This window comes from Polypterus senegalus, chromosome 18 (genome assembly GCF_016835505.1).
Source record: "Polypterus senegalus isolate Bchr_013 chromosome 18, ASM1683550v1, whole genome shotgun sequence".
Classification (NCBI taxonomy): domain Eukaryota; kingdom Metazoa; phylum Chordata; class Cladistia; order Polypteriformes; family Polypteridae; genus Polypterus; species Polypterus senegalus.
In genome coordinates, this window is record NC_053171.1 from 65,061,285 (window position 1) to 65,086,298 (window position 25,014).

General features: G+C 36.9%; 1 protein-coding gene across 1 annotated transcript in view; it reads left to right on the forward strand.

Annotated features, from left to right (window-relative positions):
* The window catches only part of rtf1 (RTF1 homolog, Paf1/RNA polymerase II complex component), a 54,752-nt gene that overhangs the window by 15,226 nt on the left and 14,512 nt on the right, over positions 1 to 25,014 (forward strand). The window contains exons 2-14 of the mRNA XM_039741117.1: positions 12,341 to 12,451; positions 14,163 to 14,310; positions 14,416 to 14,620; positions 15,801 to 15,909; positions 16,457 to 16,568; positions 17,303 to 17,438; positions 17,894 to 18,071; positions 19,471 to 19,553; positions 20,155 to 20,242; positions 20,836 to 20,943; positions 21,544 to 21,621; positions 22,141 to 22,262; positions 22,886 to 22,943. Of these exons, the coding sequence (XP_039597051.1) occupies positions 12,341 to 12,451; positions 14,163 to 14,310; positions 14,416 to 14,620; positions 15,801 to 15,909; positions 16,457 to 16,568; positions 17,303 to 17,438; positions 17,894 to 18,071; positions 19,471 to 19,553; positions 20,155 to 20,242; positions 20,836 to 20,943; positions 21,544 to 21,621; positions 22,141 to 22,262; positions 22,886 to 22,943 (1,536 nt within the window). The remainder of the gene's footprint in view (positions 1 to 12,340; positions 12,452 to 14,162; positions 14,311 to 14,415; positions 14,621 to 15,800; positions 15,910 to 16,456; positions 16,569 to 17,302; positions 17,439 to 17,893; positions 18,072 to 19,470; positions 19,554 to 20,154; positions 20,243 to 20,835; positions 20,944 to 21,543; positions 21,622 to 22,140; positions 22,263 to 22,885; positions 22,944 to 25,014) is intronic.

A 25,014-nucleotide genomic window follows, 5' to 3' on the forward strand; every position in this document is an offset into this window, starting at 1 on the left:
CCCCTCGCTCTTACTTTTTTACCGTTCATCTAATGAATACACTGAGTATGGCTTTACCAAAACAATCATTGATGGCGATTAAAGTATCTATTGTAGATAGGGGATATATATATATATATATATATATATATATATATATATATATATATATATATATATATATATATATATATATATATATATATATATATATATACGCATGCAGCGGAGAAGTAGTGTGTTAAAAAGCTAGAAAAGAAAAGGGAACATTTTAAAAATAGCGTAACATGACTGTCAATATACAGTATTTGTTTTGTGAGTGTTACTGAGTGTTGCTGTCATCAAGGATTTGATTATCATTATTTCTTTCAATCAGGTTCGTATTTGTAGGATGTGTTGTGTTCAAGTTACATTCCGTGTTTGTCAATCGTTGTAAAGATGACGGTTTCATTCATCGATTCGTTTCTTACTGCATCAATAAACAGCTCGTCGTCTTCTTTATCTGAGACCTGACACACTGCATGCACGGGTTTTTACACTGTCTTCCTTTAGCGGGACATTAACTTTTCCAACATGTGCTTTGTTTCCGCAGTAGTTGGATTTATGAATATGCTTGTAAGTATCAGACGCTTCATATTTTTGCTGCCTTTTCAATTGTGTAATCGGTTTTGTTCAGCTCTTTGGAACTGTTGCTTTTATCTGTGCACTGCGTCAGTTCACGTGAGCCACTCGGTGTACATGCATCGAAGTTTCCCAGCTGTGCTGGTGCCATCTCGTGCTATGTCCATAGCTGTATTTAATGTTACCTTAGTCCTGGCACTTAAAACTTTCTCTCGCAGTTTAGCTGAGTTTGTGTCAAACACCACCCTGACCATCTCATCTTCCTCTCCATAAGCACAGTCCTTCACCCGTGAATATTTACCCGTGGCAGTTTGCTATTGGATTGCCGCTGACGGACGGCCTTATATGGGCAGGCACTAAATTACAAGCGCCAGAGGCAGCCTGTCTATGAACTTAATTTAAAGTGTAGGTTTACATCGTGCTTTGTTTCCGAAGTAGCAGAACTCATGAATATGGTTCTATATGTCACTTGCTCGCTTCTTATTGTTTAGCTGCCTTCTCAATTATATAATGCATGTTTTCTTCAACGCTTTTTGAGGTCTTCCTGGTTTTCTATGTACTGCGTGATTACGTGGGAGGCGTGATGATGTCACACGAAACTCCGCCCCCACGGCGTTGAAGCTCATCTCCATTACAGTAAATGGAGAAAAATTGCTTCCAGTTATGACCATTACGCGTAGAATTTCGATATAAAACCTGCCCAACTTTTGTAAGGAAGCTGTAAGGAATGAACCTGCCAAATTTCAGCCTTCCACCCACACGGGAAGTTGGAGAATTAGTGATGAGTCAGTGAGTGAGTGAGGGCTTTTCCTTTTATTAGTGTATATATATATATATATATATACATATATATATATATATATATATATATATATAATACAATACACATACATACATGCATGCATACCTACCAACTCAGACGCGACGACACAGAAAAAACGGCGTCATTTATATTCGTCTGTCGTAGAGGCCACGTTGACTGTTCATAGAGGCATGTTTCTCACGGAGGTGAATCGCCACATGCATCGTGTAAAACGGTTTGCGAGGGGTATTCCATGAGATCCTTAAAACAATCCTTTACAACTGAGGTTAAAACACAATGTAGTAAGCAGTCTTTAAAAAACGAGTTTTCGGTTACGACGCACAACCGCGTGCACCATAGCAAACTGTTTTACACGGAGGGAGCGGAATGGACGTCCTTCTCCTCTCCTCCCGTTCCACCCTCCGTGCCTGAGCGCCGTCCACCCCATCCCTCCGTCTGGAAGGAGAAGGCGCGATGGCGGTCCGCCAGTTTCAGTCACGGACGATTGTGTGTGGGTTCGTTCCGTGCATTGTTACAATGTTGCTTTTTTTGCTGATTTGTTACTTTACCAATTTTTCAAATGTTAATTTTCTCACTGTGCTTAAAAATCATTAAAAAAAACAGCCTGGTTATGCGGTGTATGGTACGCCACGGGTTGGCTAGTTTAGTAATAATTGTAGTAAGCATACTGAGGTCAATCCATGAAAATGCTGCACTAGATATTATGTTAATTGGGCGGATTGTATGAGTAGAGGTCCCTGTCTAAAATGTTTGTTGGCAAATGTTAAAACAGCAAATAAAATTCTGAACAGGTCCAACATTGTCACTTTAGAGTTGCTTAAATGAATTCTTGCCAAGTTGTAAAAAAAATTCTCAACATCTCTTTGCCAAGAATTTTTTTTTTTTCTAATTTGAGATAGAACTAGGTAGACTATGACCATTTTTGGGGGAGGGTGTCCTATTAATCACCGATCTAATGTTACTAGAATGGGTTAATTCAGATTAGTTTTTCTTCATTCTAGTATATTTTTGTTATTCCTGCATAACTAGATGTGTAGAAATCTTATGTTCTATATTAAAGTATTATTCCTGATATTTTTACATTTAAGCTGCAGGCAAAAGGTGTTAATTTTTTATTAATAAAATTCATTAGGTGTATTGTTCAGTGACCATATAAATGGCTAAACTCTCCTTATAATACGTGTGTGTTTAAACATTCGTCTTATACAGTACTAGCAGAATACCCGCGCTTCGCAGCGGAGAAGTAGTGTGTTAAAGAAGTTATGAAAAAGAAAAGGACAAATTTTAAAAATAACGTAACATGATTGACAATGTAATTGTTTTGTCATTGTCATGAGTGTTGCTGGTAATATCTATCTATATAATATCTATATCTATATAGAGATAGAGATATATATACATACACACACATACATACATGTGTACATATATACACACACACATATACTATGGGGTGCAAATACATTGATTTTCTGAATATATAAAGTCGGCGTCAGAATATATAAAGTCAAAACTTGAATATATAAAGTCAGCGTTGGTGTATATATAAAGTCAAACTTGTTTCTGAATATATAAAGTCAGCGTCGGAATATATAATGTCAGAGTCGGAATATATAAAGTCAAAACCGGAATATACAAAGTCAGCGTCGGAATTTATTAAGTCATTCCTGATTGTATAAAGTCAACATCGGAGTATATAAACTCATTCTTGAATATTTAAAGTCAAAGTCAAAATATATTGATTGAAACGACTCTGAACTGAACTAAGTTAACAAAAACGTATTCAGAAAAATAAATTAAAAAACACTGTTCGGTTAATGTTTTGAAAATGATGCATGTGCCCTGCCCAGGATTGGTTCCTGCCTTGCGCCAAGTGTTGGCTGGGATTGGCTCCAGCAGAACCCCCGTTACCCTGTGGTCGGATTCAACGGGTTGGGAAATGGATGGATATTCCAGTGCTGACTTTGTATATTTCGACGCTGACTTTATATATTTAAGTTTTGACTTTATATATTCCAGCACTTACTTTAAATATTCCAACGCTGTCTTTATATACTCAGTTTTTGACTTTATATATTTGGGAATGACTTTATATATTCAAGGTTTGACTTTATATATACCGGAATGACTTTATACATACAAGTTTTGACTTTATATAGTTAAATTTAGTCATCATTGCATACATTTTTCTTCACCATAGAAATTTAAAGACTAAATTCAACTTCCATTCCTACCAAATATATTTCTGGCGACTAAATAGAACCTACTTATATCCAAATTCGAGCTATTGAGCTGTCGCCTGCCTGCCTGCCTGAATAAGTCACCCTCGCTTCGCTATTACTTTTTTACCATTCATTTAATCATGGCTAGTGGCGGAAAAGTTATTAAATGGAAGGAGGATTACACTGAGTATGGCTTTACAAAAACAATAATTGATGGCGAATAAAGTATCGATTATTCATAAATCTTCAATTGGTGATCTGTTTTTCTGTGTTAACCTCATATTTTTTCATACTTCTCAAACCAAGGGGGTGCGAGGGTAAAATGAATCGGGAAGCGCTGATCAATGTAATCAGTGTACCAGGAAATCATGCATTAACAGAAGTTCCCTTTGCTTGGAAAGCAAAGTGTGATTAAATGCATTATTTTTAACGCGTTATGGAGCACATGCATCGAAGCTTCTCAGCTGTGCTTGTGCTAAGGAAACATTTTAAAAATAACGTAGCACGATTGTCAATGTAACCTTTTGTAAGTAGTGCCTGGAGGATTCAGAGTGTGTATTAACTTGTGGATTTTTCTGTGAGTATTTGGTGGCAGCGTCACAAAGTCGCTTCCGTAAGATAGCTGAGGAGCTCAGCACAGAGCGAAATGAGGTGAATGGGAGGGGAGATGATGACGTGACTCCCCCACCCGCCTTAACTGTCAATCCCCCACAAACACAGTCTCTCGGAATTTGCATAAGCAGAGCCCTTCACGTGCAATTTTAACTTAGTTACAAAGTGATCAAAACTCTCGTTTATATCCTGCGTCCTCTTATTAAACTTGTATCCCGCATTACCCGTGGGCATGACAAACGCCAGCGGCAGCCTGTCTATGAACTTAATTTAAACTTTAGGTTTACACTGTACTTTGTTTCCGAAGTAGCAGCACTCATGAATATGGTTGTATATGTCACTTGCTCGCTTCTTATTGTTTCGCTGCCTTCTCAATTATATAATGCATGTTTTCTTCAGCGCTTTTTGGAGCTCTTCCTTGTTTTCTATGTACTGCGTTGACAGTCAGTTCACATGATTACGTGGGAGGCGTGATGTCACATGAAACTCCGCCCCCCACGGCTTTCGAGCTCAACTCCATTACAGTATATGGAGAAAAACAGCTTCCATTTATGACCATTACGCGTAGATTTTCAAAATGAAACCTGCCCAACTTTTGTAAGGAATGAGCCTGCCAAATTTCAGCCTTCCACCCACACGGGAAGTTGGAGAATTAGTGATGAGTCAGTGAGTGAGTGAGTCAGTGAGGGCTTTGCCTTTTATTAGTATAGATATCCATAATACGTATGCTGAAAAATAAATTGCTTGTCATAAATTAGAAGCCCCACTTCAAATAAAATTTACATTATACAGATAAAATGCAAGCATTCTTAAGACGTTTACACATAATATATCAACACATTGGCTCTTAAGCCAACAAGTATTTTGTTTACCAAACAGTCAGGGCAAATACTTTATCTATTCTTTTTCTGATTAAAATTGTGAGCTGCTTACTAAACACAAGCTTGCTCACTATTCACACTCAGACAATAAATGTCAGTTTTGAACTAATTAAAGCAGCATCTCTTAATTTCTGCTAAAGGTTAAACTCTCTGTTTGTTAAGATTTCCTTATCTTCCACTCCTAGTTCAGCTGGACAGCATATATGTTTGGTGTTCTTCTCCATGCACTGGAAAAATCCAGATTCCCTTTTTTTCAATTTATTTAGTTTCTTTAATGTAAACGCCAGTGTTACTGTCTTATGTCTCTCCTTCCTGGTTGCTTTCTGCAGCAAAAAATTCAGAAGCACATTCTCAAGTACTAGTTTGCATAAAGAAGCACTAAAGCTAAAGTGCCAAGAAAAACGTTTGGCAGAAATAAAAAAAAAAAGAAACAATGTTCCAATCACTGATAGAGTCACTTGGAGTAAGAAGAGGCTGATTTAGATTAGCAACCCATCATGAAATAGAATATCACTTTCCCATCCAAGTTATGAATGGAGGATCAAAGCAGTCTTTGTGGAAGTAGTGTGGAATGAGATAGCATATATTTGTAGTAATAGCAGATCCTGTTATGGTTTTAGGAGTGATTTGGAATCCAAGGGTATGTGTGAAGTAGGTTTTGTGTTTAGGACATTCTCAGAAAATGTGACATAGCAATGCATGAATTTGATGATATTGCTGACAGTTTAGGTCTAGCCCTTTATATATATATATATATAGATATACATGAATAATAAAGACTTTTAATTGAATTAATGTCATGCTTGATATATGTTACAGTACATTTTATAAATTACTACATTCTTTGCTTTTTTTGAAATACGAGGTCCCCTTCCCATCATTACTAAGACCATAAGGGGTGAATTCGTATGAATTTATAATTCTTATGCACACACCCACACCTTTGGAGAGACACACTGAATCTTGATCCACACTAGCCAGGATTTATATAGGTGAAAGGTGAGAGAAGTCAGGTAGTTTGATTTTGTTGAAGTTTCTATTTTTGCATATACAAAAAAAAGTGCATCACTGAAGAATTAATAATCTCTAATTTCTCCAATTTATGTTTCTGCCTCGGCCAATTCCAAGCTTTATGTTATATATTAAAGTGCTAACTTTGGTGTTTTTATAATTAAACTGTAGACCATGGGTATTAACTGTTCATTTTTATTAAGAAAAAGAAATTCTGTAGACTTATTGTTCAGTGACCATAAAGTACTAAAATGCAATTTTCTTAAAAATAAATATTAATAAAATGTACAGAAAATATTTATCAATAGTAAAAAATGGATTTAAAGGAAATTAAAAGGTTTTTCAATATTACAAGCTGTCCTATTGTTTAATTTCTTCTATAATGTACTTAACTGAAACCAAGCTTAATTTTAAAAAAAAAATAATAATAATTTTCATCATTTGTCTATTGCAAGATATATATTCTGACACATTGATTTAATTGATTGTTTTAACAATGTGTAAGCTGAAATTAATGAATATGTCACTCACTTTGCAAAAAAACAATCAAAAACATACCTTTCACATTCACTGCCCCTTGTAACATAAAAGGACAGCTTTATCCTGCTATGTACAATAATGACGACAATGTTAAAGCAATGATGAAGTGGAACAGAGACGCTGAGCCTGCCTATAAATCCCAATGCTGTGGACAGACAGGTGTTTCTGTCATACAACTTGAAGTTTCCTCAGTAGAATTTTACAAATTATTTTCGTTGTGAAATATGGGACAGAACTTTAAGTTAGTAATCTGTTAAAAAATGCTATAGTTTTTTTGTATCTTCATGCAATATATGACAGATCTTGTTTACAAATGCTATAATTTTTATTTTTCCTCTGCGGTGTTTGACAGAACTTTGGATTTTTCACAATAGTACAGAATATTAGATATTTTTGTTCTTGCTTGTATGCTGCAGTGCAGTGTGTTTGCCTTTCTAGTTTAGTTATGATTAGTATTTTATTCCCTTTGGATTCATATCTTGTTTACATTAAGGGTAAGTACCTATATAAAATGCTCTCAGTATAATAGTTTTGTTGGTCTTTTGTGTAAATCTGGTAGGCCACTGTGAAATGGTTTACTCATACTTCCACTGTTTGATCTCTGTAATACTTTGGTGATTTTAATGTTTCTGTGTTATTTTACTTCAGTTTTAAGTAGAAAAATAAGACCCGTTTTCCTTAACTGTTTTCACTAATCTCATTAGTAAGCCACAATTAACAAGAACAAGTTAGATCAATAAGACTTTTACAAACACGTTTTTTAAAGGGTGCAAAATATTGTCTGATTATTACCATCAAATTCCCAGAAAATATAAGTTTTTGCCAATATTGCATACCCCAAATTGGCAGTGAGCTACTGCTTAAATGTAAATGCACATGAAAAAAAAAGTTTTTTTTTTTTTTGTTATTCGCCAATTTACTTATCCCAGATCAAGTGAAAATGGGCCAGCTTAGTTTTTTAGCCAATCAATCAATCTGAGCATCACTGACTTCCATTGATTGATAACTATACTGCTCAAAAGAATTAAAGGAACACTTTTTAATCAGAGTATAGCATAAAGTCAATGAAACTTATGGGATATTAATCTGGTCAGTTAAGTAGCAGTTTGGGTTGTTAATCAGTTTCAGCTGCTGTGGTGTTAATGAAATTAACAACAGATGCACTAGAGGGGCAACAATGAGATGACCCCCAAAATAGGAATGGTTTAACAGGTGGAAGCCACTGACATTTTTCCCTCCTCCTCTTTTCTGACTGTTTCTTCACTAGTTTTGCATTTGGCTACAGTCAGTGTCACTACTGGTAGCATGAGACGATACCTGGACCCTACAGAGGTTGCACAGGTAGTCCAACTTCTCCAGGATGGCACATCAATATGTGTCATTGCCAGAAGGTTTGCTGTGTCTCCCTGCACAGTCTCAAGGGCATGGAGGAGATTCTAGGAGATAAGCAGTTACTCTAGGAGAGCTGGAGAGGGCCATAGAAGGTCCATAACCCATCAGCAGGACCAGTATCTGCTCCTTTGGGCAAGGAGGAACAGGATGAGCACTGCCAGAGCCCTACAAAATGACCTCCAGCAGGCCACTGGTGTGAATGTCTCTGACCAAACAACCAGAAAGACTTCATGAGGGTGACCCAAGGGCCCCATGTCCTCTAATGGGCCCTGAGCTCACTGCCCAGCAGCATGCAGCTCGATTGACATTCGCCACAGAATACCAGAATTGGCAGATGCACCACTGGTGCCCTGTGCTTTTTACAGATGAGAGCAGGTTCACCCTGAGCACGTGACAGAAGTGAAAGGGTCTGGAGAAGCCATGGAGAACATTATGCTGCCTGTAACATCATTCAGCATGAGCAGTTTGGTGGTGGGTTAATGATTGTCTGGGGAGGCATATCCATGGAGGGTCACACAGACCGCTACAGGCTTGACAAAGGCACCTTGGCTACCATTAGGTATCAGGATGAAATCCTTGGACCCATTGTCAGACCCTATGCTGGTACAGTGGCTCCTGGTGCACGACAATTCCTGGCCTCATGTGGTGAGAGTATGCAGGCAGTTCCTGGAGGATGAAGGAATTGATACCATTGACTGGCCACCACACTTTCCTGACCTAAATCCAATAGAACACCTCTGGGACATTATGTTTTGGTCCATCCAATGCCACCAGGTTGCACCTCAGACTGTCCAGGAGCTCAGTGATGCCCTGGTCCAGATCTGGGAGGAGATTCTCCACAACACCATCTGTCATCTCATTAGAAGCATGCACCGATGTTGTCAGGCATGTATACAAGAACACAGGGGCCATACAAAGTGCTGCGTACAATTTTGAGTTGCTGCAATTAAATTTTGGCAAAATGGACTAGCCTGCCACATATTTTTTTCACTCTGATTTTTGGGGCGTCTTTGAATTCAGGGCTCTGTAGGTTGATCGTTTTCATTTCCATCAAACGATGTGGCATCCTTTCGTTCCTAACACATTACCCAGTCTATATCAGTATAGATATCCAGGAGGATTTCTTTTTCCCATTGAGATCTGATGTGTTTTCAAAGTGTTCCTTTAATTTTTTTGAGCAGTTTACATAGGTTAAAGAAAGCTACAATAGGTGATTATTATGTACGGGAGCAACAGACAAATGTGTCCCATGTTGTTTCTGTAACTTTAATAAATGATGAACTGCTGGATTTTGTGAGACTTAGGCTTACTCCCACAAGCATTTGAACCTCATGCTTGTCAGTTGGTGTGGCACACATCTCCATTATCACAATTCACCTTTCTTTTGTTACTTCCAGTTTGCCTCTGTCCTCTGCCAGGATTGCAGGAGTTTTCCAGACAGGGAAGGAGAATCTTCTTGTTGATCAACTACTACAGAAGTTCTCAGAGGAAAGTGTGAAACTTGCAAAGATGAAAATGACTTTGGCTGGTCAGGTCAGGGAACATGCATTGGTACAGCAACACACAACCACCAGGCAGACACACAGTCCAGTGCAAACCAGCGGTGGTACCCAAGGTTTCTCTGAAGAGACACAGTACCAGAGGAGTCCAGTCATCGTCTCAGGTCACTGGATTGCGTCTTAGACTGTCAACTGTATAGCTAAACTGGGAACACCAAAACTTGGATCTTCGTCCTTTTACATAGATATCAGGAGCGCCTCACACCCCTTTCCAGTGACCTCGTGAATCCCATGCCACAATCCTGGCATTCACATTTCCCTTTCCAGATATGGATGACAAGTCCCGTTTTCCAGCCAGTTGGGATGATGCCTGTCTCCCAAATGGAAACAAAGATTGCTTGCAATAATGGGAGGACAGCCTTACCACCAGCCTGGATATGTTCACCCCGGATACCATAGATCTCTGCAGCCTTCCTTATCCTCCGCTGGTTCACCACCTGTGCAATCTGCTTCACAGCTAATTGGAACATCAGCCTCAAAAGATGTCCAGCATCCTAGCTGGGGGATCAGCTTTAAACCGCTGCTGCCATCCTTCTCAGTTCATGGTACGGACCAGAGTTGCCATCAAGCCATGCACTGCGACTCCTCTCAATTATATCCAGGGTGTCCTGCTAGATGAAACGCCTCCTTCTGGGATCGCCAGCAACACCAACACAACCTTCTGCAACCTTTTGGGCCTTGTCACAGAAGGTCTCCCACATCACATTAGGATTGGCAGTCACAGCTAAGTCTGTAAGTTCCTCACACAAACTGTGTGTTAACTCATTAGAGACAGCCAGATCTTGGAGTGTGGCCAGATCCAGCCTCATTCTCCTAGTATGTGGTACTGAATCTTTGGAGTAGAAACAAGTCCATGATCATAATTTACAAACTGGGCACTTCTGTAGACCCTGACGTTTTGTAGGAGTCTACAACATCTACCCCAGGGGATGTGATCGATCTTCACTGCCGCACTGGTATTGGTGTACCAAATACAATGATGCAGCGATCCACTGCCCCTGACCTTTTGCAAAGTCAAGGAACATGGAGCCACTTTCACCACGGTTGCCAGATCCATGGGGACTGACACAATCCTCATAGACAGCCCTGTCCGTGCCAGTGGTCGCGTTGAAGTCGCCCATGACCAGAGGAGTGTCCCCTCGTGGACACCCATCAACCACAGATTGCAGTTGCAAATAAAATGCCTCCCTCACCGAATCACTCTTTCCATAGTTGGCGCATACACTGAAACAGACAAGACACCTAGTGAGTGCCTTAATCTGATTCTCATAATACACTCATTGAAAGGATTGACATTGGACACCATCAGAAAGAGCTGATCTTCCACAGCAACAGCTATTACCCGAGTATGAAGGACATCAGAGAAACAAGAAAAATAAAAGGTGTACCCTTTTACAGAGATCTAGCCAGTCCCAGGTCTGTGTACCCCAGATAGTGTAGCTATTGAAATGCAGAGTTTATGAAACTCCTCCAACAGCAGAAGATCATCATCATGGCAGATAGCAAAGGAGTTCTATATGGTCCACCTGGATAGGCCGCCTCAAATTGGGACTGGAGTGCTACCATGTAGAGGCTGATGCCTCTGCACCACAATTAGTTTCGATCCCCAACAGGCCTGACCCCATTGGCTCTGTTGGTTGTTGTTTTTTTTTTTTTTTATATAAACTCTTCCAGGGTTAAAGCTCCTGGGGACTTTTTCCTCCCATTCTCCTTCATAATGTGAGAAGCCTTCTTATGGGCAGCTGCAACAGAACTACTCCCGCAGAGCAGTAAGATGTCTCGTCTGCTGTTTCGGAGCTGTGTTAACTTTCGCCGCCTAGTAATCTTATGTGGAAGCACTCTACTGTTTCCCCGCAGCAGGAATACAGACTTCACTACTGGAGCTGAGCAGAGAGCTAGTTCCTGTGTTGCTGGAATTCGTGTGAATATTGTGACTGACTTCAGTGCTGTGTTTGTGTAGCTTGGGAGTTTTCAGACTTTCCATGTATGATATCACATTTTATTTACTTCCCATGCTTCTGAAATTGATGACAGAAAAAATTGGCTACTATTAATGTGCTACTAAGTTCACACCAAAGAAAGAGATTTGCATATTTTTGCATGTGAAAACAAAGGAAATGCATTAGGAATGTTTTGTATTCCTCCAAAAGCAATTTAACAGCAACATGTAGCTTTTGTATGCAGACATATTTTTTCTATATTATGAAATGAAGCAAGACGCTGGTATTATATGACAAGTAGATATGGGTAGTTCTCCATAAGTGGTGGTTGAATGACCCTTGTGATGGACTGGTATCCTGCCTACAGTTGTTTATGCTGCCCTGTGCCCAGTTCCACAAACTCTCTTCACCCTGTAGGTTCAAGCATAATGGTGTTTTTACTGCATTTTTTTTTTTTTTTAAACAAGCTACGATTGCTAATTAAGTAGCTTTACCTTTTAAAGATTTTTGTTGTCAATTCTATATATAAAAAGTAGAAATATTTATCATTTAGTTTAAGTACTTTTTCACTTTTTACAGACATCTCACCCTTATCTGGATTTTTATTTCTTATTCTTCTCTTGAAATTTCACTATTATGAAAGGTCACAAATAGTAATGTTAGTAGAGAATTTAATCTTGTTTTTAAATATTTTACAACTGCTGTTTTAAAGAAAAGTCTACTCACCCATCATTGTGCTTGTTTCTCTCCTTTTTTCTAGGAGCTCTTGTCTTTAGCAAAGCGGAAAAGGAATGACTCGGAAGAACAACAGGAGCCAGTCAGCAAGCCTGCAGCTTCTACAGATTCGGAAACGTCAGACAGTGATGATGAGGTATTGTTGCCTTGATCATTTTTGGTATAACCAATAAGTTAACATTGTTTGTTCGATTCATAGGTACACACTAGATTGATAAGTAGTATTTATAGTCATTTGAGTTATACTGTGCAAGAGTAAATATACATTCAGACTGAAAAAAAAATAGAGTGGAGGTTTTTCTGCCTCACTCCGTGCTCTATGTGCAACATGGCCACAGAGAGCTTAAACAACTTGGCACATCCACATAAAAAATGACAAGAGGTGAGCGAGCTTTCTTGAAGACTTTTTACTGGACGTACCTCGTTGTAAACTGAAATATAAATATATACACACAAGAAACATACAGGTATATACAGGTGTACAATCAAAGACAATAAAGAATGATGTACAAAGCAATACATAGCACAGTATACATTAAACAATAAAGCTTTAAAAGACACTAGCAAGGCGAGTGATTTCCACAGCTGGATCAAGACAAAGAGAAGTGTGTAGACAGAGGTTCAAATTGCTGCGTACCACAACTAACCAGACACAGAGGTTTATATACCCTAAAGATACGTTTTGGACGTGACCGAAACAAGAGCTAAAGGGGTGCCTACGTGAGACACATGGGGTGTATTGTATTCAAATGTATATTATGGGACATACATGCTTTATGTGAGTTTCATAGACTTTTATAACACCACTGTGAGTGTGGGACGTGACTGACTGGTGTGTTAATAAATGACAAGATGAAGGGGGAGCATAGTTCAACTAATAACAGCCTCAACTAACAAGATGTGGGGCAGAACAGAGGTATTTATAAAATCCGTTATCACTAGGTGGAACTTGAGGGCTAGTTCATCAACTTTTTTTTTTTTTTTATTCAAAGCCCCTTTTAAATATAACATTATGGAAAGAACTCCATGAACCATTCTAGGAAACTATTGGGATTAGTTTGTTCACCCATCATAGTGACACTAAAGTTCCACAATCATAAATGTAAGAGGATGGAGATGTTGAATGATGCACTTCAGATCCAGAGGTCTGCAACCAACATTGTCAAATATTCAACATCAATATTCTAATATCTTGAATATGGCTACTGTAACATTTTGGTTCCTTAACCTTTCCAGTTTTACTTACACCTTTGCAATCTTTTAAATTTCTGAGATTTTTATCAAGGCTTGAACAAGAAAGTGGCTTTATTCAGAAATTTACTGATAAATTCCTGAAATAGTCAGGAGCAAATGGCTTTCTAAAATCAGAGAAGTATTTTTCAGTGAGTACTTAAACCTCCGTGAATCCAACCAGTTTTCGTCAAGTTTATTGTTACTATTGTAATGTTGGGTAACAGTCAAAATTAATTTATTAAAGTCAACTGGATTTGATTCTTTTCTTTGATAGGTTCTGTTCCTATGATGGGTACTTCAGGGGTCAAACCCATTACATGCATATGCAGATGTGCCCTAAAATCAGCAAGTGGAGGCGTAGGCATGGATCGGTTAATAAAACTTAAGATAGATGTTTTCATTATTAAGTGTAATAATATTGCTTAAAGTCTAACATACAACATTGCTGATAAAGGATTAATAGTCCCATAATGTTTATTATTCCTGGAATTGCTGCATTGAAGTAAGCAGTAATTTAAAATAGGGAACGGATCATTTATCGTCTATGAGCATGACTTCCTTTGTATCTTTAGATTTTTCAGAAATAGTAGCTTCATATGTCTTTTTTGGTGCAGTGGACTGTGGGAGGAACAAAGTCTAAAAAGAAGACTAAAATGGGAAAAGGAGAGAAGAAAGGAGCCACAAAGAAACGAATCAACAAAGCAGCTTCATCAGGCAGTTCCGATGGAGACAGTTCAGCTGAAAGCTCTGCTCCAGAGGAAGGTGGGGAAGACCTCATAAAATGCAAGAATTTGTTTCAAGAAATTATGTAGCCTAATTGAATTTGCGCTAACCTGTGCTCTTTGAATCCGGTGTTCTGTTTTAAAGGGGAGGTATCAGACTCTGAAAGTAACAGCTCATCATCTAGTTCAGATTCAGAGTCCTCCTCAGAAGATGAGGAGTTTCATGATGGGTATGGAGAGGATCTAATGGGAGATGAGGAGGATCGGGCACGTCTTGAACAAATGACCGAGAAGGAGAGAGAGCAGGAGCTGTTCAATCGAATTGAGAAGCGAGACGTGTTGAAAAGGAGGTGAGCTGGTTACTTGCCTTTTAAATTTTCTTTTCTAAGATTGAATGCCTTTGTATCATTTCAAACTTTAAGTCTTCCTTAAATTGTCTTTCTCTGATTGAGTATAATGTATGCACCCAGAAAACTGTTTGGGTATTTAAAAAATGGGATAGGATAATTTCATAATGAATACGTTTATGATTTATTTTGTGTACACACCCTGTTTTACATATTCAATTATGTGCGTTTTTTTTTTTTATGGGAACAGTTAACATGAATTTAATTGTTGAATTAAGGTGCTGCCTTAATGTTTAGACCCCAACTATTTGGAATTTGCTTTGTGAATTTTTTGAGCCTGGAGCTTTTTGGGAAGGCCTTGAGTTGAAACCTGACAAGTATATTTGTGTGAAAGTTGAAATTTTTTTTTTTTTTTTAATCTGTAAAAGCACTCTAAATATAATCTGTTCCAGATTAATTTTTTGTGGTTTTCTTGCATTTCCCCATTTTAATGAATGAGAAAAAAATAAATAAAAATCCTATAATGTGTAGTTCTTCTAAAAAATTTTTTACCTTGCCCTGTGCTTCAGTTTAATTTTGACCCATCCTAGTTCTCTATTTCTTGAGATTATACAAAAGCTATATTTCCCCGTGAGACAAATGAAGTACTAGCTGTCTGTCTGTCTGCTTTAGCAGGTTTTATTCTCTATTTAGGATACTGTTTGTTAACATCCCATTACAGCATCCTAAATGTCATCTGTTATGTAACATAGGATCTTCAATGCTGCAATTTAAGATGATCTATCAAAAGGTTCAGGGTGAAAAATTTGACATCCAGAGCACAAATGACAGAGATGAGTGAAAAAGACTTGGAAAGCACAGCATTGAGTCAGCACTTGAAAATGTTTTGAGGTTATGTTTCAGTTGGGTACAGAATGTGAATATGATGGCATTCCAGAGTTAATGTAATTAATCTAAGTGTTAATTTTGTTGAGGCCGCCTCCTAATTAGCCTCTATGTGTTTGCTTTTTATTTTGCACACAGGATCACTTCCGTTTACCTTCATTTTTTATGACAGAGTGGTAAACTGTTTACTCACTGGAACAGAAACATTTTTAAATACTGATATGAAAACATTTTCAATACATGGACTTTCATAGGTGTATGTCACATTGTTTGTTATAGATGATTACCAATTTTCTAGGTTTGAAATCAAGAAAAAGCTAAAAATGGCAAAGAAAAAAGAGAAGAAAAAGAAACAAGAGGAGGAGCAGGAGAAGAAGAAGCAATCTCAGATTCAAGATGTTCAGGGAGTAAGTACAACAGTATAGGTGAATGGATTTGATAAAATGTATTGTCAGTTTCATGGTAGTATGTTTTAGTGTCCTATGTATAACAAGTCAAAACCTAAAAAACTCACAGTATTAAGAGTCCATTAGACAAGAATTGTGTTTTAGAAATACTACACATGTCAGCGGCTTGTTGTTGAAATTTTAAGCATTTTGTATATAACAGGACATCATGTAGAGCACTGGATGATACAAATAAATGCTGAACTCTCAAAAAACAAGGATAATGTTTCTTTAAATTAAAATGGTGATGTATTTTAATATGTTTATTACAAAATGAAGTAAGGAGTGGTTTATTTGGTAGGTTAGTTTTTAAATTGTTTAAAATTTTGGAAATGTCTACCCAAGAGAAACTTGACTTGTGAGGACTGTTTTAGCTTATTATCCCCACCTTGCAAAATTTAATTGTATGAAACTCTAAGAAATGAGAGGGATTGTGGCAGTTTGGCTATAGGTGTAGTTAAATGTCAGTCAACCTTTCTTTGTTTATGTTTTAATCTTTTGTTTTCAGGGGATGTCTCATAACAAAGAGAGACGGTCTAAACGAGATGAAAAGCTAGATAAGAAATCTCAGGCAATGGAGGAATTAAAAGCAGAGCGAGAGAAAAAGAAAAACAAGACAGGTTATTAACTTTTTCCCTGTTCTATATTGTTAATATTTTAAAGTATTGAATAGCGCATACCCTTTTACAGAGATGGCAATTATTTTTGAACTTGGGTGGGTGACATTTTAGTTGTTTTACATTTGACACCTTTTTTCAGTGATGTAAATTTGCAGCACTAAATGGTGAGGCAGTTAGATTCTACATTGCTTTATCATTCTTAATACCTTGGCACAGCCACATTCCATTTGTTGCTCATTGGATATGACAGGAGAGGTAACACATTTATTATATGCAGTTTTTCAGTATCCTAGCTCCTCATCCATCCTTTTATTTATTTATGCATAGCTTATGGTCAGAACCTGTAAATGTTTGTATACAGTTCCTTGTAGTAGCGTTTATAAATGTAATTTTGAAAACTTTTCAAATCTCACCTTTGCTGACTTAAGATCCTTGCTGTCATATCACACATAGTCTGCAGACATATGGTCAAGCACAGCTGTAAGTACCAACTTCAGATGAATACTGCTGACTTTCTGTAATATTGTAATTTACATTTTATACATTTTGTACATTTTATACTTTTAAATGGTAGTCTTCACTTGTGCTACAGTGTAACTGAGATTAACTGTGAAACATTTCTGTTGCTTGTTTTTGCTTTTTCTTTCCATTACTAATTCACACTTTCATATCAATTTTATTGTTAATATATTATGTAAAAGCTATCTTTCAAAATGTCTTATCTTTTGTTTCAGCCGAGCTTTTAGCAAAAAAACAACCCTTAAAAATGAGTGAAGTGTACACAGATGATGAAGAGGAAGAGGATGAAGATAAATCAAGTGTGAAGTCAGAAAGATCTTCAAGGTCATCATCATCTGATGAAGCAGAGGAGTATGTATCTGGTCATATTTTAAGTGAAAGTGTATAACTTTTTGTTTTTAGTTGTGCAAAATAAAATTACAATTTAATGTTATTTTCTTTACTATAAAAATACAAAACCTTCTATTCAGATCACACATTTATCAAGAATGTTTTACCACTGATAAGCATACTGTCAGCTCTACTTAATGTCAGTGGGATATTTTGAGTTCCCAGTTTCTGTATGTCAATTTTAGAGACAACTACTTGTTACTGTTAAAGATACTTTAGAACAAATGGAGTTCATTATTGCTGTTTGTAATTCATAAATGGCAAATTATCATTAGGACAAGTGATGCTTCATTACCTTTATTGTTTTTTTTTTTATTATAAAATTGTTTACATAAAAAATGCACAAAATGAACTGGTAAAGGAAGAGTACCAGTAGGTTAGAATATTTTGATTCAGATGTACTGTTTTTATTTCAGGGCAGAAGATAGTCCTCCCAAATCCCTGCCAGTATCTCTTCCAGAAGAGCTCAACAGGATTCGCTTATCACGGCACAAACTTGAACGATGGTGTCACATGCCATTTTTTGCGAAGACTGTAACGGGCTGTTTTGTTAGGATAGGAATTGGAAACAGCAGCAGTAAACCAGTGTATAGGGTATGTGTGTATAATTGGGAGATCAGAACTTGTATCAGTGTTTTCCTGCCATTACAAAAACTGTTTTGATGCACTTCTATTGAATTCTCTAGTGTGTTAATCGTGTTGTGAAAGGCACACATGGTTAGAGAACAATTATGAACAACTCTAGATGCTAAATTTTTTCAAATGTTTTGCTTCCTGAAATGTTTTTGGTGGTTATGATGTACAGCTTCAAGCTAAACACAAAGATTTCAGATTAAAGGCATGGCATATGACATTAACTTCTGTTGGCCTAAGCATTTTTAATTGTGTAATGATGCTGGCACATTGCATTAGTTCATCTGAACTAAAAATTTTTGCTGCTGATTATCATTTGTACTCTGCATCGACTGCTTCTCATTTCAGTGTCCTTCAGTAGTCAGTCACCACTAATGTATTCTACTTGCCTTGATGCTACTTTCTCCATTGTTGCACTGCCCTAGTGAAACTTTTCCCCATGTTCAGCACGCACTGACAGCTCCAAGATTAGCAGGGAAGAAGTCCAAATGTGAATGCAGAAAATGAATCTTCGGCGACATGTTGTACTTCATGGTTTTTTATGTCTGAAGATTGCTGTCAACCAGCTGATTGTAGTTTTGGTACTTTGTAGCTGTCAAGCTAATTTGCAGTAATATCCTTTAATGCCTTTTGTAAGATTTCGTCTGACCCTACTAACAGTTCTTTGAAGCTGTTTGTCATTGATGTGACTGATTTGTGGAAGAACAAAAATGCCTTCCTTATTAGTCTTAGTTTCAATTATTTTGGAAAAACTGTCTCAAATATTGAAGTCCTTCACCTTTCTTGTTCATTGCTTGAAAATTTTCATCAGTTCAAGTCTTATTAGGAAGCACACATATCTTTGTTGCTTTGGCAAGTGGATTTTGTTCAATAGTGGAAGCAAATGCTTACTTGAACGGCCAGTTTTTAAAATATAATCGGACACTTTAGCGCGGCTATCTCATTTGCAGTATTTGGGATATCTGAGCTGTAATCCTAGTAGCAATGCTACGGCTTTTAGATCAGCACTGATGTTCCAGGTGTGGATGCTGCACTGATATGTATACTTGGAACATGAGAGAAAATCACAAAATTAGTCAACTGCTATATATGGTATGTGACAGGAAAATTTTAAAGTGATTTTTTTTTTGTGTGTGTGTGTGATTGGCAGGCCAAAAGATACACCCAAAACTGTTCAGGAAGAAAAATCTTCACTGCCCAGTGTAATTAAATGATGCAAAATAATGGATACCATAAAAGGTTAATTGAAAAAATAATTTGAGTGCCAAGATAGCTGCTGGTATTAGTAATTAGTTTTCAATGGAAATGTTTTTTTTTTTTTTTTTTTTTTTGGTTGTAATTGCAAATCATATGTTTTTAGGTGGCTGAAATAGTAGATGTGGTGGAAACGGCGAAAGTTTACCAGTTGGGAACAACGAGAACAAACAAAGGTCTGCAGTTGAGGTAGGCACTGTGTTTTATCGTGCCCTTTATTTTCTATACACATTTGGTGTACGCTTTATAGATCACGTAATGAATAATGATAATCTAGGCATTTTCGCAGGTATCATTTGTGTATCTGAAATGTAGTTTGAATAATGGAATGTCAAACTGTATTGAACATTATTTTAGACTGTTTTGCAAAAGGCAGTTTAATGCTTAATAATACTAATACTTAACATTATTTTTCCTATATAAACAAAAATGCTAACTCATCACTCCTTAGCAAATCAGATTTGAAATTAAGAATGGATAGAAAAAAAAGTTTTAATTGTGCAAGAAATTGTACATTAAAGACATTGTTAACATTCACATCTCTGTGAATTTCATATGGGAGATCTTGCTGCCTCAATCAAGTGGTAGACCCAAAAATCAAAGTAGTCATCTTCACCAGTTAGGCCAATTTGTGCTAAAAATATGTTAAAAGAACTGATTTAAGAAAATGTTAAAGTGAACCATATAATTAATACATGATTGCCTTTAGATTTCAGCCATTGCATATGATCTTAATGCTTTGAAAACAAATTTTCATTAGTAAATGAAAAATCTCTGTGTTGTATTTCAGGCATGGTAATGACACACGCGTTTTTCGCCTGGAATTTGTATCAAACCAGGAGTTTACAGAAAGTGAATTCATGAAATGGAAAGAAGCGGTGAGATTTTCCATGCCTTGAATTTTTGTTGCTTGTGATTCTTATTGTGTGTGTTTTTTGGTTTGGGGACGCACAGCATTAAACTATAAAAATCACATATTTCGAGGAGGCATATTAAGCATTACACATGAAGGTTTAATTGCTTAATTGGCTCCTTTTTTTGTTTACAATAAAGAAAAACTTTAGTTTGATATTCATGTGGTTGTAGATTACTGTAAAGTGGATTCTCAGTGGTCTTTGAGCCTCCTTTTTTGATAGCTGACTACTCTGAGAATTCTAGACAGCTGGATTCTTTTCTGTATAACTTGACATAATTCAAGCTTGCACCTCTTGTCATGCACGTTTTGTAAGTGAAAGGAGTTTAAATAAGACGCAAGGTCCTAGTGATAGACTTTTAACATCCCAAACTGGAGTTTTTTCATGATTTGAGTGTGGTTGTGCTAGGGTTGAATGTTATGTTGAAGTGGATGGGGTGCTAATTTGTTGTTTATTATGCACTCAAAGCAGAGTTGTCGATTTTACTTGATTATAAGGAAAGCTGTTTATGCAGGGTGTCTGTGGGTAATTTTTTTTTAAATAACTATTATTAATAGATGGTGGTGGCAGGAATGCAAGTCCCTACATTGGATGAAATCACTAAGAAGGAACAAGCCATTAAAGAAGCACTAAACTACAAATTCAATGATAAGGACATTGAAGATGTAAGGTCTCTTTCCTTATAGTAGGAGATAAAGCGAATTTGTCTTTTGTAAAGGTTTTTTTTTCTATAGAGTACAGTTTTGAGTTAAAAATGATGATGTTTGAAGAACAGTTACCCATCTCCACATTGAAAAAGATGTTCTGGAATACTTAATTTTCTTTAATATGAACCATTATTTCGTTGTGGTTTGACAATTGGATTTCGAGTTATTTACAATATGTTTAATGACTGTTTTATTCATAAAATGTGTGTCATTGTTAAAGCAAACAAAACAGTTGAAAATGTACATTTCCTTTTCTCCATTGCATCATTAGCAGTAAGGAACTGCAGTAAAATATTTAAAAATCTAGTACTGTTGATGTTCTCATTCCTATAACCATGAAATACAGCCATAACTTTAACAGAAGCAACAACAACTTGTAATACAATTTTGACATGTATCTCAGGCCATGATACTAATCTATAGAAATTTCACATCACTGCTTTATTCTGTCTTGAAATATGTTGGAATGCATTTACTTTTTTTAACTTTCTTTAACTAAATCATATCTAATTTTACCATAATTTGAATGACATCCCTGTTTTTCTTTTAATTTTCAAGATTGTGAAAGAGAAGGACAGATTTCGCAAAGCACCTCCTAATTATGCTATGAAGAAAACTCAGCTGTTAAAGGAGAAGGTAGTACATGGTGATATTTAGTTGTCTGTCTTATCATGCAACAAATATGTTGCTCATCTTTAAAGGTTATGTTGAGTATTAATTTTTTCCCACATGATCAATGATTTAGCATTTTACTTGAAAATAAGTTTTGGAAACCAACTTTTCCTGGTTTAAACGCTGACTAAATTCAGACAGAAGAAAGTTTGTCTAACTCTTACAGTGGTTCATAGCGGTCTGCCGGCTTTTATGCTCAAGTTTACACATTAACAAATTTCAAAAACCTGATGAATATAGAGTTTGCTGCCTTTTTATTTCTAACAGTTATGAGAAAATGGGAAATGTCAGTATTTTAACTACACTAATGACTAAAGTCAGAGACATTCATTTAAATTCTTAGAGATGGACACTAGCTGTAATTTCAAGGTTCATCTAAATGCTTGCTCTGTCATTGGGTTGTGTGTGTGTGTGTGTGTGTGTGTGTGTGTGTGTTTTGGTTTTTGATTTTTTTTTGGATATTAATAATTTTTTTTTTTTTAGGCCATGGCAGAAGAATCAGGAGATACAGAAAAAGTGAAGCAAATTCAGGATCAGCTTAATGAGCTCGAAGAAAGAGCTGAGGCTTTGGACCGCCAAAGAACAAAAAATATCTCTGCTATCAGGTGAGACAAGAATGGAATATGTAGCAAATTTCAAGCAGAGCATGATGATATTTAATCTCTGGCCTTGCTCCCAAGTTTTGTATTATGCTTGAAAAAAGAAATAAATAGCCACTGTACAAAGTTATTTTTACTCAAACTGGTGCCATTATGTGCTACTTTTTGGAGTTTTCTCTATATTATGTGTATTCACTTGCTAATCATACTGGGGATTTGTTACAGAGCTAATCTACTGTTCAAGTACTTGTTTTTTTAATAATAATGATTACCATTTATATTTTAATAATGGTTCAGTTTATCTGCCATGTGTTCACATTTTGTTTTGAGTTTGATATTGAAAATATACAGAATGTTTTAGGATCATATGAATTTCAGATATTCACATCCTTTGGATGATGAAAGATATTCTCAACCACGGTACTTAAAATCATTTTCTGTCAGCTACAGTTAGTTGTAGTAAGACCCAGCAAGTTATTTTCTTTTTTCCTAAAATGTCAAAAATCTGTTCTTTATTAATATTTATAATTTTCATTATCTAAATAATTTATTTTAGTGCTTTTGCAGAGTTCATGAAGTTGATTGTGTTGATACCTGAAATAATTTTAGTCATTTTTACATTTTTTTAGTTATATTAATCAGAGGAACAGAAGCTGGAACATTGTTGAATCAGAAAAAGCACTTGTGGTTAGTAGTAACTTTTTAATATAAGCCTACTTTGAAATGACAGCAAATGTTATCATGTATTTTTAAGACTACATGAGTAAATATTTGCTTGTTGGAAGTTTGATTCTGTAACATTTAGTTTACAGGTTCCTTTATCAATTTTTAAAATGAAAAATTTCAAGACTTTCTATAAATGAGCAATTAATAAGTGATTATACAGTGGGTACGGAAAGTATTCAGACCCCCTTCAATTTTTCACTCTTTGTTATATTGCAGCCATTTGCTAAAATCATTAATGTACACACAGCACCCCATATTGACAGACAAAAAAAGAATTTTTGAAATTGTTGCAGATTTATTAAAAAAGAAAAACTGAAATATCACATGGTCCAAAGTATTCAGACCCTTTGCTCAGTATTTAGTCTTCTTGGGAAAGATGCAACAAGTTTTTCACACCTGGATTTGGGGATCCTCTGCCATTCCTCCTTGCAGATCCTCTCCGGTTCTGTCAGGTTGGATCGTAAACGTTGGTGGACAGCCATTTTTAGGTCTCTCCAGAGATGCTCAATTGGGTTTAAGTCAGGGCTGTGGCTGGGCCATTCAAGGACAGTCACAGAGTTGTTGTGAAGCCACTCCTTCGTTATTTTAGCTGTGTGCTTAGGGTCATTTTCTTGTTGGAAGGTAAACCTTCGGCCCAGTCTGAGGTCCTTAGCTCTCTGGAGAAGGTTTTTGTCCAGGATATCCCTGTAGTTGGCCGCATTCATCTTTCCCTCGATTGCAACCAGTCGTCCTGTCCCTGCAGCTGAAAAACACCCCCACAGCATGATGCTGCCACCGCCATGCTTTACTGTGGGGACTGTATTGGACAAGTGATGAGCAGTGCTTGGTTGTCTCCACACATACCGCTTAGAATTAAGGCCAAAAAGTTCTATCTTGGTCTCATCAGACCAGAGAATCTTCAGGTGTCTTTTTGCGAACTCCATGCGGGCTGTCATGTGTCTTGAGGAGAGGCTTCCGACAGGCCACTCTGCCATAAAGCCCTGACTGGTGGAGGGCTCTAGTGATGGTTGACTTCCTACAACTTTCTCCCATCTCCTGACTGCATCTCTTGAGCTCAGCCAAAGTGATCTTTGGGTTCTTCTTTACCTCTCTCACCAAGGCTCTTCTCCCCCGGTAGCTCAGCTTGGCCGGACGGCCAGCTCTAGGAAGGGTTTGGTTGTCCCAAACGTCTTCCATTTAAGGATTATGGAGGCCACTGTGCTCTTGGGAACCTTAAGTGCAGCAGAAATTTTTTTGTAACCTTGGCCAGATCTGTGCCTTGCCACAATTCTGTCTCTGAGCTCTTCAGGCAGTTCCTTTGACCTCATGATTCTCATTTGCTCTGACATGCATTGTGAGCTGTAATGTCTTATATAGACAGGTGTGTGGCTTTCCTAATCAAGTCCAATCAGTATAATCAAACACAGCTGAACTCAAATGAAGGTGATCTCAAGGATGATCAGAAGAAATGGAAAGCACCTGAGTTAAATATATGAGTGTCACAGCAAAGGGTCTGAATACTTAGGACCATGTGATATTTCAGTTTTTCTTTTTTAATAAATCTGCAACAATTTCAAAAATTCTTTTTTTTTGTCTGTCAATATGGGGTGCTGTGTGTAAAATCAATTTAAATGATTTTTAGCAAATGGCTGCAATATAACAAAGAGTGAAAAATTGAGGGAGGTCTGAATACTTTCCGTACCCACTGTACATAGCTGACAACTGAAATGGTTTCAGCAAAACAAACTAAATACAGTTTACATGTTACAAAATTGTATTTCTAGGGAGTAGCATTTCTGTCTTGATTGTAGGGGGCTCTTGATTTTGACAGAACTTTTATTATTAGAGTGTATATTGTTCTGAATGTATGTTCCAAAATGGTGGAAGTTAAGTTGCCTTGGAGGTATCATTGCCATGCTCTAGTACAGTTTTGGATACAGAAAATTTGGCAAGGTGAACTGAAGGTGTTCAGGTGTGTCACAATCAAAGATGTGTTCATTTTTACAGACTGGAACACAGATTGAAACATTCTCTTTCTTGGAATTATTCTTCA